At 41.0% G+C, this 13490-nt stretch overlaps 1 protein-coding gene across 3 annotated transcripts in view; it reads left to right on the top strand.

The window, feature by feature from the left end:
• The window catches only part of vps8 (VPS8 subunit of CORVET complex), a 458303-nt gene that overhangs the window by 420455 nt on the left and 24358 nt on the right, over nucleotides 1-13490 (top strand). For all 3 annotated transcript variants that reach the window (XM_052016763.1, XM_052016780.1, XM_052016773.1), the window contains one exon: nucleotides 12607-12684. In XM_052016763.1, the coding sequence (XP_051872723.1) occupies nucleotides 12607-12684 (78 nt within the window). The remainder of the gene's footprint in view (nucleotides 1-12606; nucleotides 12685-13490) is intronic.

Raw genomic sequence — 13490 nt, 5'->3', positions numbered from 1 at the left:
AGGCAACAAATACCGATGAAGCATCACCACAGGAGGATGGCATTGGTTCCAAACACAAACACAGTTCTGAATCTCTAACCCTGATCAGTTGAGTATTGAGGCATTGGTTGTGGATACCGGTGATGCCTTGTATAATATTTCTTGTCACAACATGGCTCTTATTTCAGTCCTGCTTCCTCTATATGTATGGGATCCACACCAGAGCATATCATTTATGGAAAACCTAAATTTGCCAGCCTTTGACTTGCCATGCTGGGTCAGATGCACAGAGAATTGTCACAGAATGACGGAGTTGTGACTACTGCTAGAAGAGCAGACATGCATGATGGACTGGAGGGATGGTACACCATTTGGACTTTGTGGGAATGAAGTTACTGCCAGTTCAGGATATTGGAAGAGTTAAACTCAAGCCAATGTATGTGCACTGAGGGGCACTGTGCACCATGCGTGCGCCTGAATTCCAAATAAACAATTGACCTCCCTCCATGGTGAACTCTGTTTAGTGTAGGGAACCTTAATGACCTTCCTTATGTAGCCATGTAATTGAAACTGTAAAGTGTTCCTCATTTCCCCAATGTGTCTCTTCGGGCCATGTTCTTAAAATGGCCCTAGTAATAGTTCTATATATAGTTTTAAAATGCTAGTTTAAAAAAAATCCTCCAGAATCAAATTGTTTTTGTTCCGAACATCTTCAGAAATGTTATAACTATTATGCTGATTTTGATGCTCCTTGAGTATTTGGCAACTTTCAAAAACATTGTTAATTTTAAAGCTATCAAGATATTTATGGAATGCTATTCAGACACTTACGCAATAGCATTGTAAATCAGTGATTTTATTTTCTACTGTATGTGGCCTAACTGTTTTAATAATGATGTTTAGACACTCCACTTAAATTTTAACCTACTGATCAACAAAATTGATTAATGATGCTGGACAGACTAATCATTGTGGCTTTTATTAGCCTTTAGGGTGATGGAAATTGATTTGAATCAGTAGTAGAAATCTATATGTAGCCATTAGGATTCACGAACATTTGATTACAGTGGCTTTCTGCAGTTTTGGCGTGTTCACTTTGATCCTGCCCAACAGACAAAAGAGCAATTGGACATTCCCTGAATTGGCTCTTAGTACTTGCAAGCTCCGATAATATAACACTTTTCACCTCAAGGGTTCAATGCAGGCAAAGGCAAATAGTCACAATTTAAGATGGGTAAAATTTGCATGATGTATCAAAACACAGTTAGAAGGTTATATTTTCAGAACATATTTCAGGGTTAGTAACCAGGAAAAATGGTTTAGGAAAAGATTTCAGGGGGAAGGCATGTAGTGTTGGAAAGATGATTGCCCAATGGAAGGAGCAATAAGTTTTTGAAGAAGTTTTGCAAACACATGCTGAAGTTTGGAGATATGCCACATTTTGGAAGTTTATAGTACAAGAAGTACCAATTTAACTGGCTTTGTTTGTTCAAAATAAAACCAAACTAATCGCTCTCCTCTCCAGTATGCTACACCTCAAATGATCATCATGGACACTGGTTAAATATGCATAGTCCTTACACATATCACACCAATCCTTTTTGGTACCTCTATCAATTAAGGTACAGAGTGGTGTCAAGTATTGGTTTGTCATTGTCCGAATACTCTTTTTGATCTGTTTCACCACAATGCTAACACTCATGTCCAACAAGCTTTATGATGAATAGGAGCTAACTTTCTAGACAAATGGCAAAATATTCAATTTCCATCACATCCACACCTGAACCAAGACCGCCCCAACTTTGGTCACCAGGTTGCAAAACGCAGATGATGCTTGTGTTTGGAGGCTGACCTCTATTGTTCACTGAAGCATACAAGAGAACAATTTGTAGACTTCTGCAAAAGAATTTCTGATAATAAAGGTTCCTGATGAGACACTGGAAACCAAGGGCCGTTTGCAAAATCTCAACAACTATCTCTCAATGAAGGCAGATGTTGATAATGAAATTCCCCATCATCTTCAGAGTGCCAACACAGCCTCTGGACATCTGAGGAAAAGAGATCTCAAGGTCTCAAACTAAGCACAAGGCAGTGATATTTGCCTGCTCTATGTCTCTGAGTTGTGGACTACTTGGCACAGGCACCCAAAAGCACTGGCAAGTTACCACCAACACAGTGTCTGAAAAATCCTCTTTATTGATTGACAAAATAAGTGAGACAATGGCAGCGTCTTCTCCCAAGCCAACATTCCCAGAAGTGAGGTCCAAATTATACTCAGTCAGCTCCAATGGGCAAGCCATGTTTTGAACATACCCAATACTAGATTTCCAAAACAGATACACTATTCTGAGCTCCATCAAGGCAACATTCAAGGATATTCTCAGAGTATCCTTGAAAATGAGCAACATCCCCACCAACTCATTGCAACTCCTAGTCTGTCAAAGTTGAGTTGTCATATGCACAAGTTGCATATATGCACGGGTGCAATGAACAACTTACTAGCAGCAGCATCATATAAGCAGCATTCACAAGAAAACCATAAAGTAAGCATAAATTATACACAATTTTTACAAGAAAGAACACAATTAGAACAAAAGAAAACAAGTCAATTTTAGTGCAAAGTAATCAAAGTGGTCATAGTGTTGCTGAACTATAGTGATTAGGGTTTTGCCAGTTGGTTCAAGAACTGAATGGTTGAAGGGAAGTAGCTGTTCTTGAACCTGGTGGTGTGGGACTTCAGGCTTCAGTACCTCTTGCCCGAAAAGATGGCATGGCTAGATGGTGGGGATCTTTGATGATAGATGTTGCCTTCTTGAGGGACCGCCTCCTGTAGGTACTACCAAGTGTGGGGAGGGATGTGCCCGTGATGTATTGAGCAGAGTCCACTACTCTCTGCAGCTTCTTACGTTCCTATGCATTCGAATTGCCATACCAGACCATGATGCAACCAGTCAGGATACTTTCAACAGTACATAGAAGTTTGTTAGAGTGATCAGTGAGAAGCTGAACCTCCTTAATCTCCTAAGAAAGTAAAGACACTGACTTGCTTTCCTTATGATTGCATCTATGTGCTGGATCCCAGGACAGGTCATCCGATATGTTAATGCCCAGGAATTTAAAGCTACTGACTCTCTCCACTGCTGATCCCCCAATGTACCTTGGCGCACGTTTGCTTTCCTTCCCCTTCCTGAAGTCAACAGTTAGCTCTTTAGTTTTGCTGACGTTGAACGAAAGGTTGTTGTTGCGGCACCACTCAACCAGGTGCCCTACCTCACTCGTCAAAATGGAGAAAGAGCATTTCAAGATAGCATTGAGAACCTCAAGTCCATGCTTCAAGAGCTCATCGGCCAGCTGCTTCTGTATAGTATATTCAGGTTACTGAATGGGGATGAATTTCTAGTCAACTGTGCTCTTGTGAATATTATGTGGTGTAGGCCTGTAATACAATTGGCATCTGCTGCCATACATGTTCCTGATCTGGTCTCCATAGTGTCTTCCTAGATTAGTCTGCAATGGTCTTTTTTTTCAGAAAATCTCAACTGCTACGCATTTATGTGACCTATTATGCCTATGCTTTAAGCTCACTCTTCACCTTAATCCATACTGCTGATATTCAGTGCATTTACCCAGGATGTTTTATTAACCGCCAAGCTGTAGTTAAACACCTTATAGAAATATTTTTGCTGCAGGTTCACACAATGATTTGATGGTAAATGCACATTTGTTGCTTTGACAAAAGCATTATAGAATATCCAGTCTATTATTAACAAGTACATGGAACGTAAATTGTCTGTGTAGCAGAGCTATGTAGTGGCTGCTGATATTTTTCCAGTGAGAGGTTAATTTTAATCAGTTGTACAATAGTGGAACTGAGTATTTTGCATTAAAACCAACTGTTTAAACTTGATGATTTTACAGAACAAAATATATATTTAAAGGAGGTTTAAGTGGAAAAATCAGTGACTGATGTGATGTACAAGACACGGATGCCATACTTTGATCAGCAGGACTCATGAGTATACTGGCATTATGCAGATACAGTCATTTACAGAAATCTCCATTTCACATTGCAATGCTTTTGACAACAAACATTCCAAAATACTTACAATAATGGAGGAATAGATACAGGAGAGATATGAACTGATACTTAAAGTTTTGTTACTCAAGATTCATTAATTTAGTTGTTTATTTTTTATTGAATCCACACGGCCAAGTGGTGTCCCACAGGGATCGGTTCTGGGACCTCTGCTTTTTGTGATATTTATTAACGACTTAGATGAGGGGGTAGAAGGGTGGGTTAGCAAGTTTGCAGATGACACAAAGATCGGTGGTGTTGTGGATAGTGTGGAGGGCTGTAGAAGCTTGCAGAGGGATATTGATAGGATGCAGAGCTGGGCTGACAAGTGGCAGATGGAGTTCAATCCAGAGAAGTGTGAGGTGGGACACTTTGGAAGGACAAACTCCAAGGCGGTGTACAAGGTAAATGGCAGGATTCTGGACAGTGTAGAGGAGCAGAGGGATCTGGGGGTTCATATCCACAGATCACTGAAAGTTGCCTCGCAGGTGGATAGGGTAGTTAAGAAAGCTTATGGGATGTTAGCTTTCATAAGTCAGGGGATCGAGTTTAAGAGCCGCGAAGTGATGATGCAGCTTTACAAAACCCTGGTTAGGCCACATTTGGAGTACTGTGTCCAGTTCTGGTTGCCTCACTGTAGGAAGGATGTGGAGGCGTTGGAAAGGGTGCAGAGGAGACTTACCAGGATGCTGCCTGGATTGGAGAGTGTGGATTATGAGGAGAGATTAAAGGAGCTAGGGCTGTTCTCATTGGAGAGGAGGAGGATGAGGGGAGACATGATAGAGGTATATAAGATATTGAGAGGAATAGATAGAGTGGACAGCCAGCGCCTCTTTCCCAGGGCGCCAATGCTCAAAACAAGAGGACATGGCTTTAAGGTATTGGGTGGGAAGTTCATGGGTGATGTCAGAGGGAGGTTTTTCACCCAGAGAGTGGTTGGTGCATGGAATGTGCTGCCTTGGGTGGTGGTGGACGCTGATACATTGGATGAGTTCAGGAGATTGTTAGATAAGCATATGGAGGAATTTAAGTTTGAGGGGTAAGTGGGAGGAAGGGGTTAGATAGTCATAGGCGTGGTTTGAAGGGCGGCACAACATGGTGGGCCAAAGGGCCTGTATTGGGCCGTATTGTTCTATGGTTCTATGGTTTTCCAGGTGGTATCATGAGCTCAGTTAAAATTTGATGTCTGAATGAAAAAAAATCCCATCATTGTACTTACTAAGTACTGTAGGACAATATTTCCTGTGGTGCTATCTACTGTCTCATTTCACAACCAAATGGATAGGTGAGGATTTAATTCCCATCATTAATTGTTCTGAAATGTAGATGGCAAAGGGTCATCCATTTGGTGAAGAGTGGAGCAGTTTCATGTAATAGCATGGCTTGCAAGGAAATTTCTGGGGGCAACTAATAGTCTGCAGTTATCTGTAGACAAGCCTAGGTGGATGGCAGGTATCTTCTCTAAAGAATGTTGATGAACCGATTATTCTTTTTACAACAATTCGACAGCTCCAAGGTCATTTTTACTGATGCAACAAACAAGATGCTGGAGGAACTCAGTGGGTAAGGAGGCATCTTTGGAGGGAAATGGGTAGTCAATGTTTCGGGTCGAGGCCCTTCATCTGGACTGAAAGATGAAGAGGAGATAGTCAGTATAAAAAGGTGGAGGGAAGGGGTGGAGCAAGAGTCGGCAGGTGATAGGTAGATCCAAGTGAGGAGGGGTGACAGGCAGATGGAAGGAGGGAAGAGTGGAAATCATGACAGAAGCTTGGAGGTGATAGGTGGAGGTGACAAAGGGCTGCAGATGATGGAACGTTTCCAGCATCTGCAGTCTCTTGTGCCCTTATTTTTACTGATGCCTGTTTTTATTTGTAAATTGAGCTTTTCTAAACTGAATTTGAATTCTTAATTTACTTATTCTGGGATTTGAACTCTCAATCTCTGGATCAGACTTCAGCCATCTGGATTACTAGGTTATTAACACTGCACCACCATAGAAGGCAATGAACACTGGCTGGCTATTGAAAGTGCTGGCATCAAGAAATCAGCCCAATCCTTTTTCTTCCTAATATCTCCTCATCTCCACATTTCCCTGAGGGAGTCACTGAATGGCAATCGTGTAGATACTGACTGATCTTCTGATTTTTATTAGTGTAGGAGCAATTAATTAATTGTGAAGGCTTAACTGCTGGCCCTTCGGAATTTGACACTTGTAACACCAACCTCATTTTTACAAACAATAGGGAGGGAAACAAATGCACCCATCTGCCACATGGATGCAGGAATAATCCCAAAAAAAACAATTTTTCTTTGTGAGGTCAAAATAAATGAAACAGCTAAATACTTTCTCTCAGCAGCAGCTGTAACTATGGCAACTCCTGCACGATAACTGGCTAAAGGATTCAAAAACATCAGAAATACAAAATAAATTGCTGATGCAAACACTGAAAAAAAGTGCTAAATGTGCAAATAAGTACAGTTGCATGTTGTGTGCCCCACTGAACTTCCATTTGAAACTGAAGTCAGAAGTGCAATACTCAGGTGCTACTATGTTACATATTTAGCTCAAGAGATCCAGGGGAAATTTTTACCTCTGTACATATCCATACAAACAGCCCCCAAGTATAATGGAACTTCAGAAAGATTTGCAGCAAAGTCTAATAAATAGCAGATGCACTCTATTCTCTTCATAACAAACGTTATACAAGCACACATTCCTTTGCATTCCTTTCCATAACCAGCACACATCACTGCAACTTTTTGCTAATAACTAATAGGTAGTCCATCACTGCATCCTGCTTCTTATAGGCAAGATATGCAAGCTCTGTCATTGCATTCTCTTCCAATTAAACAGCATCAATTATTAAACATCTGTTGGAAACAAATTACAGAAATGATATGTTATCACTGCCCTTGTCTGTCCCATTGCCTGAGGGAATTGTGGTATATGGTAGGCTATTTGTAGTTTGAAGTTCAAAGCTATATTTTATGGCTAGTGGAATTTAATAACTCAGCTAATGCTATATCCTAAACCAAATGTCAAGAAGAGAAATGGATGAAAGGATCATTTGAAAAATGTGTTCTTCACAGAAAGCAACTTGATAATGCTCATTGATTGAATGTGTATGTCACAGACCAACCTTTATACAATCAGTATCATGGTTAACTGGTATGATGTTTGTGAGACCTTCATTAAAACAAACAGTGAACAGCAGAGTGAATACATTGTACTTGCATATCACGTCACAGAAGGAGGCCATTTGGCATATCGAGTCCATGCTGGTTCACAACAGAACAATGGCAGCAGTCCCATTTCCCCCTCTTGTTTTCCCTATTGCTTGCAACTTGCAGTTTCTAACATACACATCAATTCCTATTTAATACCTTTGGCACTTAGCTACACTAAGAGTTAATTCCTTACTCTAAACCTTTACACTAATGGGTAATGTAGAGTAGCCAATTAACCTTGCAATATGTCTTTCTGAGGTGAGAGGAAATGAGAGCTCCAGGTGGAAACCCAGGCAGTCAAGGCAAGAACGTACAAATGCCTCACAGAAAGCACCCGATGTCAGGCTCAAATGCAGGTTCCTGTGAAGGAGGCAGCACTAACTTTATCTATTGACGAGAATGTTGCCGGGGCTTGAAGGCCTGAGTTATAGAGAGAGGTTGGGCAGGCTAGGACTTTATTCCTCAGAATGTAGGAGACTGAGAGGTGATCTTATAGAGGTGTATAAAATCATGAGAGGCATGGATAGGGTGAATGCACGCAGTGTTTTTCCCAGGGAAAGGAACCAAAAACTAGAGGGCAGAGATTTAAGGTGAGAGGGGAAGGATTTAAAAGGGACCTGAGGGTCAGCTTTTTCAGGCAGATGGTGCTGCATATGTGGAACGAGCTGCCCAAGAAAGTTGTTGAGGCAGATACAATAACAACATTCAGAAGGCATCTGGTTAAGTACATGGATAAGAGAGGTTGTGAAGGATATAGGCCAAACATGGGCAAATGGGACTAGCTTTGATAGGCACCTTGGCCAGCATGGACGAGTTGGGCTGAAGAGCCTGTTTCCATGCTGTAATAGAACAGCACACACAGGAACAGGCCCTTCGGCCCATGATGTCTACACCAAACACGATACCGAATTAAACTAAATCACTTCTGCCTGTACATGATCCATATCCCTCCATTCCCTGCATATTCATGTATCTATCCAACAGTCTCTTAAACACCACTATCATATCTTTTTCGACCACTACCCCTGGTAGCCCATTTCCAGCCATCTGCCACTCACTGTGTAAAGAAAAAACTTGCCCCACACATCCCCTTTAAACTTTTCTCCCTATGTTACGATGACTGCACCACTATGTTGCCCATTCAGTTCTGATTCACTCCTTACTGCTGGGAGAATTATTTCCCCTTTGACAACCTAACATTCATCTGAATGAAATTCATAATCTTTCTCCCTATCAGTTCTTCACTTTGAAATTCTCAGTTCTTACCACTAATTTTCTGCCCTTATGTGAACGATCATAAATACGGCTAGTTTGTAATATAGAATGCCTTGGGAACATTTAGAGAGAGGTGAGTCCTGGAGCTGATCTCACAGTAACTGGTGCAGATCTCTTATATTATAATGATGGCCGTGTCCTTGATAGTCTGTAACAGTTATCAAAAACTATGAAATAACAGTTGGAAGAAATCAGTATTCATTAATTAACAGACAGATGAAACCATGTTAACAGTTTACACATTATCAGAAGCAGTGATTTTGAGCCTAACAGTTATATTCATAGTAAAAGTTGTATTCCATGGGGAGATATAAGAAAACCCTTCATCCCATTCATTGTGGCTGATGGCATCAACTGGAAACAGTGATGTTCCCTGAGATCAATGGCTGTCTTGGATCAAGGGTATGACTGTAGGTCAAAGTGCTTGCTGGCCCATTTCCTGCCCTGGAAGATCATCATTGCCTTCAAAGGCCCATTTATACAGAGACCACATTTAACTAATTTTTTAATTCATGGGCCTTTTCAACTGATGATGTAATTTCAACCAAGATTCCCAGAACAGACCCACTTCCACCTCCTCAAGGCTTAATATTTTTGGGTCACTCTGACATCAGAACTCCTGAGGTCTCCATCTCTGCCTCCTTTCTCAAACACCTTCCTACCTTCTCTTATGCTAACAATCTTTTCCCAATGTAAGGCCAAGATGCATTTTACCCAAAGTGACATTTCTAGGCTCGTTGTTCAAGGGTTGGAGTTTGTCATCAGAGAGCTTTTGAAAGTCTTGACATTCACCCAGCCCCCATCAATACAATCTTAAAAAAAACATAGAAATCATGAACAGTACAGCACAATACAGGCCCTTCGGCCCACAATGTTGTGTCGACCTTCAAACCTCGCCTAAGACTATCTAAGCCCTTCCTACCACGTATCCCTCCATTTTAAATTCTTCCATATGCTTATCCGGCAATCTCTTGAATTTGACCAATGTATCTGCCTCCACCACCGCCCCAGGCAGTGCATTCCACGCCCCAACCACTCTCTGGGTAAAAAAAACCTTCCTCTGATATCTCCCTTGAACTTCCCACCCATTACTTTCAAGCCATGCCCTCTTGTATTGAGCATTGGTGCCCTGGGAAAGAGGCGCTGGCTGTCTACTCTATCTATTCCTCTTAATATTTTGTACACCTCTATCATGTCCCCTCTCATCCTCCTTCTCTCCAAAGAGTAAAGGCCTAGCTCCCTTAGTCTCTCCTCATAATGCATACTCTCTAAACCAGGCAGCATCCTGGTAAATCTCTTCTGCACCCTTTCCAACGCTTCCACATCCTTCTGATAACGAGGTGACCAAAACTGGACACAGTACTCTAAGTGTGGCCTAACCAGAGTTTTGTAGAGCTGCATCATTACCTCACGGCTCTTAAACTCGATTCCACGACTTATGAATGCTAACATCCCATAAGCTTTCTTAACTACCCTATCCACCTGTGAGGCAACTTTCAGGGATCTGCGGATATGAACCCCCAGATCCCTCTGCTCCTCCACACTACCCAGAATCCTACCATTAACTTTGTACTCCGCCTTGGAGTTTGTCCTTCCAAAGTGTACCACCTCACACTTCTCCGGATTGAACTCCATCTGCCTCTTCTCAGACCAGCTCTGCACCCTATCAATGTCCCTCTGCAATCTTTGACAATCCTCCACACTATCCACAACACCACCAATCTTTGTGTTGTCTGCAAATTTGCCAACCCACCCTTCTACCCCCTCATCCAAGTCATTAATAAAAATCTCGAAAAGCAGAGGTCCCAGAACCGATCCTTGTGGGACACCGTTAGTCACAGCCCTCCAATCTGAATGCACTCCCTCCACCACAACCCTCTGCTTTCTACAGGCAAGCCAATTCTGAATCCACATGGCCAAGCTTCCCTGGATCCCATGCCCTCTGACCTTCTGAAGAAGCCTACCATGTGGAACCTTGTCAAATGCCTTACTAAAATCCATGTAGACCACATCCACTGCACTACCCTCATCAATCTTCCTGGTCACCTCTTCAAAGAACACTATCAGGCTTGTGAGACACGATCTGCCCTTCACAAAGCCATGCTGGCTGTCCCCGATCAGACCATGATTCTCTAAATGCTTGTAGATCCTATCTCTAAGAATCCTAATGTTTCAAATACGAAATTATCATAATTTTCCCCACTGATGTATTGTGTGGATCCTGTTCCTTTGATTGTCTCATCAAAGGATATGCTGGAATATCAAGGCCACTCTGCAGACCTTAACATATTTCTGCATCCATCAGAACACCGGAGTTGATGTTTATTTATGGTTTTTGCACCTTTGTCTTGTCACTTCCCTTTAGACCACCATTTATTTTCTTTGAGCAGGTGATGAAGGATAATTGATTTATTACTTCTGTATATGACTAAAAGCAGTACCACAACATTAGTCTGACACAAGTTTGTCATTCTTAGTTTTGAAACTTCAACTATATATGTCCAAGGGATTTAGGAATCTAGTTAAATGGGGTTAAGGTGCATATTAGCCATGATCTAATTGACAGAATAGGCTCAGAAACTTGAATGGCCTTCTCCTGTCTGTCTACAATAGATAGTACAGGTGCTGTTGCCCATTAGTCCCAGAAGGAAGGCTCTCTTGACACTATGCAGCAATATCTCACTGAAGCTTGGAATGAAATTAGTGAGACCAATGTTTTGCTGTCAAGCTTCCTGGGCCATCATCCATCAGTTCTTAAGGCCCTTCCTGCTGCCATGCACATTTGTCTCAAAGACACTCCAGCGTGAAATTTGACTTGGGCAACTGCACAAACCTTCATCTGATTTTACAGTCCATCCCATTTTTATTTTCCATTGTGAGGAACACAAAACTGCTGATTTGCTGCCACCTTTAACACTTCTGTCAAGACCGATTTCACTCCTGTTTTACTTGAAATTCAGAGCAATGATTATCATCATTTTAAACACAAGACTGTACCTGGAACGGTGCTGCATCTTGAACACAATCTGGCCATGCTGGTTTTACATTTGTAATGCAGCGATAATAATTTGTTCATGTCTTGACATCTGCTGTGAAGAGTGGAAGAATTATGACATTTCAGAGTATAAACGTAGCATGAGGTCAGACATGAGACACATGTTGAAAGCTGAAAATGAGAGTACTAAAGTGATTAATTTGCCACAAGAATTTACATTGACTGTACAAAACTCAAGTTGCTGCATTTTGGTAAAAATAGCCATCTAAACAGAATGTAGCTGGTACAGTACTAATTGTAAGTCTGATCACAAAGCCATTTAGTCAGTCCTGATCCACACAAAAGAACAAAGGGTCAGCCCCACTCAGCTCTCGAGCGTCAGACTATCTCTTAATTGATTCTGTACTTTTTTAGTGATCAGTACACTAACTCTTTACCTGAAGTTGGACATTTTAAAGGGAAGGGTTAATAAATACTCTTAGAATTATTTCAATTTAGACCTTTATCTGCTTCAGTGTAATTTATCAAGTTCTGTTTCAGCACATTTCATCGACCATTTTTTTTTCCATTGCTTACGTAGCTCTATTAATCTTCTTATTGAGCAGAACATGCTCTACCCAGCACTAAAAGAAATAGCTAGGCAGTTTTGTTTAGGTTCTTCTCAAAATAATATTAATCTATTTATTTGATAGAATTATAGTCCTACCCAGTCTTCATTGTTATGTTGCAACCTAATTGAACCATTCTGGTGTAATAAATAGAAACTGAACATTTAAATAATGTCTGAACAAGATGTCTTTACTGTATTAGAATTACGTTTGCTAGAAAGATTATTGGAAATAAAACAGATCTTGTATTCATTATCACATTGCTGTTTGTGGTAGCTTGCTGCAGACAAAATAGGCTGTCTTGCTTCCTATGTTACAACAGTATCCAAGCATTTATCTTACTGCAGAGAGCTGTAGAACATCCTAAAATGGATATAAAAGAAATTATATAAGTGCAAATATTTCTTGGCAAATGCCTCACATATTTTGTTTTTTCTTTTGCGCAGCCAGCTGAGGCAACATTGGAACCACAACAGCTCCAGGCCTTTGACCAGCTCCGACGTCTCTACAGAGGACCGTCGAGGGTATGTGCTTAAATTTTCGCCTGATAATTTCACTTAAAGCAAAACAGTTCCCAATAAAACAGCATTTGGACTTGTAGATGTGAGGAGCCACCAGTCAGAGCTGCTGCTGCAACACTCACAACTTTAGACGCAATGAGTTCATGTCATAAACATTTTGTCTCTTTCTTTATTCATAACCACACCCTAGACTGCACATTATCATTCATGTAAAAAAAAATAAAAAGTGATTGTGGTAGGGGAATTTTTATTATTTTAAAGGCTTTTTTCAAGTTATCCAGCATGAGGGATATAGCTAAATAGCACTTTTTCATTCTAGGCATCCAGCTTTAGCATCAAAATATCTCAAAGCAGGTGCAGCAAAAAATAATCTGGTCTGCTAAGAATGTACCTCATTCTCAATCACAGCATAGAATTCCCCACTGTATCAGTGTGACATCTCATTATTTATTTCCACAAAAGATGTTGCTCCAAGCTGCTTAATTATTCGTTTAACTAGTTTGGGCTTCACCAGGGCCATGGTTCCAAATCTCATCATGGCCTTGGTCTAAATATGGAACAAAGAGTTGAATTCCAAAGGTAAAATGAGAGTGACTGCCCTTGGCATCATGATAACATTTAACCAAACCTTGTCTATCCCATCGTTATGCCTATCTATGCTGATCCCATTTTCCAAGATATTAGGCCCAAATCCCTATACATCCTTTCCATGGAAGTACCTGCACAAACATCTTTTAAATGTTGTAATTGTATCTGCCTCCTCCACCTCCTCTGGCAGCTCAGTCCAGATCACCATGACTCTCTGATAC

This window comes from Pristis pectinata, chromosome 1 (genome assembly GCF_009764475.1).
Source record: "Pristis pectinata isolate sPriPec2 chromosome 1, sPriPec2.1.pri, whole genome shotgun sequence".
NCBI classification, from domain to species: Eukaryota; Metazoa; Chordata; class Chondrichthyes; order Rhinopristiformes; family Pristidae; genus Pristis; species Pristis pectinata.
The sequence above is the reverse complement of the archived record's forward strand: the minus strand, read 5'-3'. Positions and strand labels throughout refer to the sequence as shown.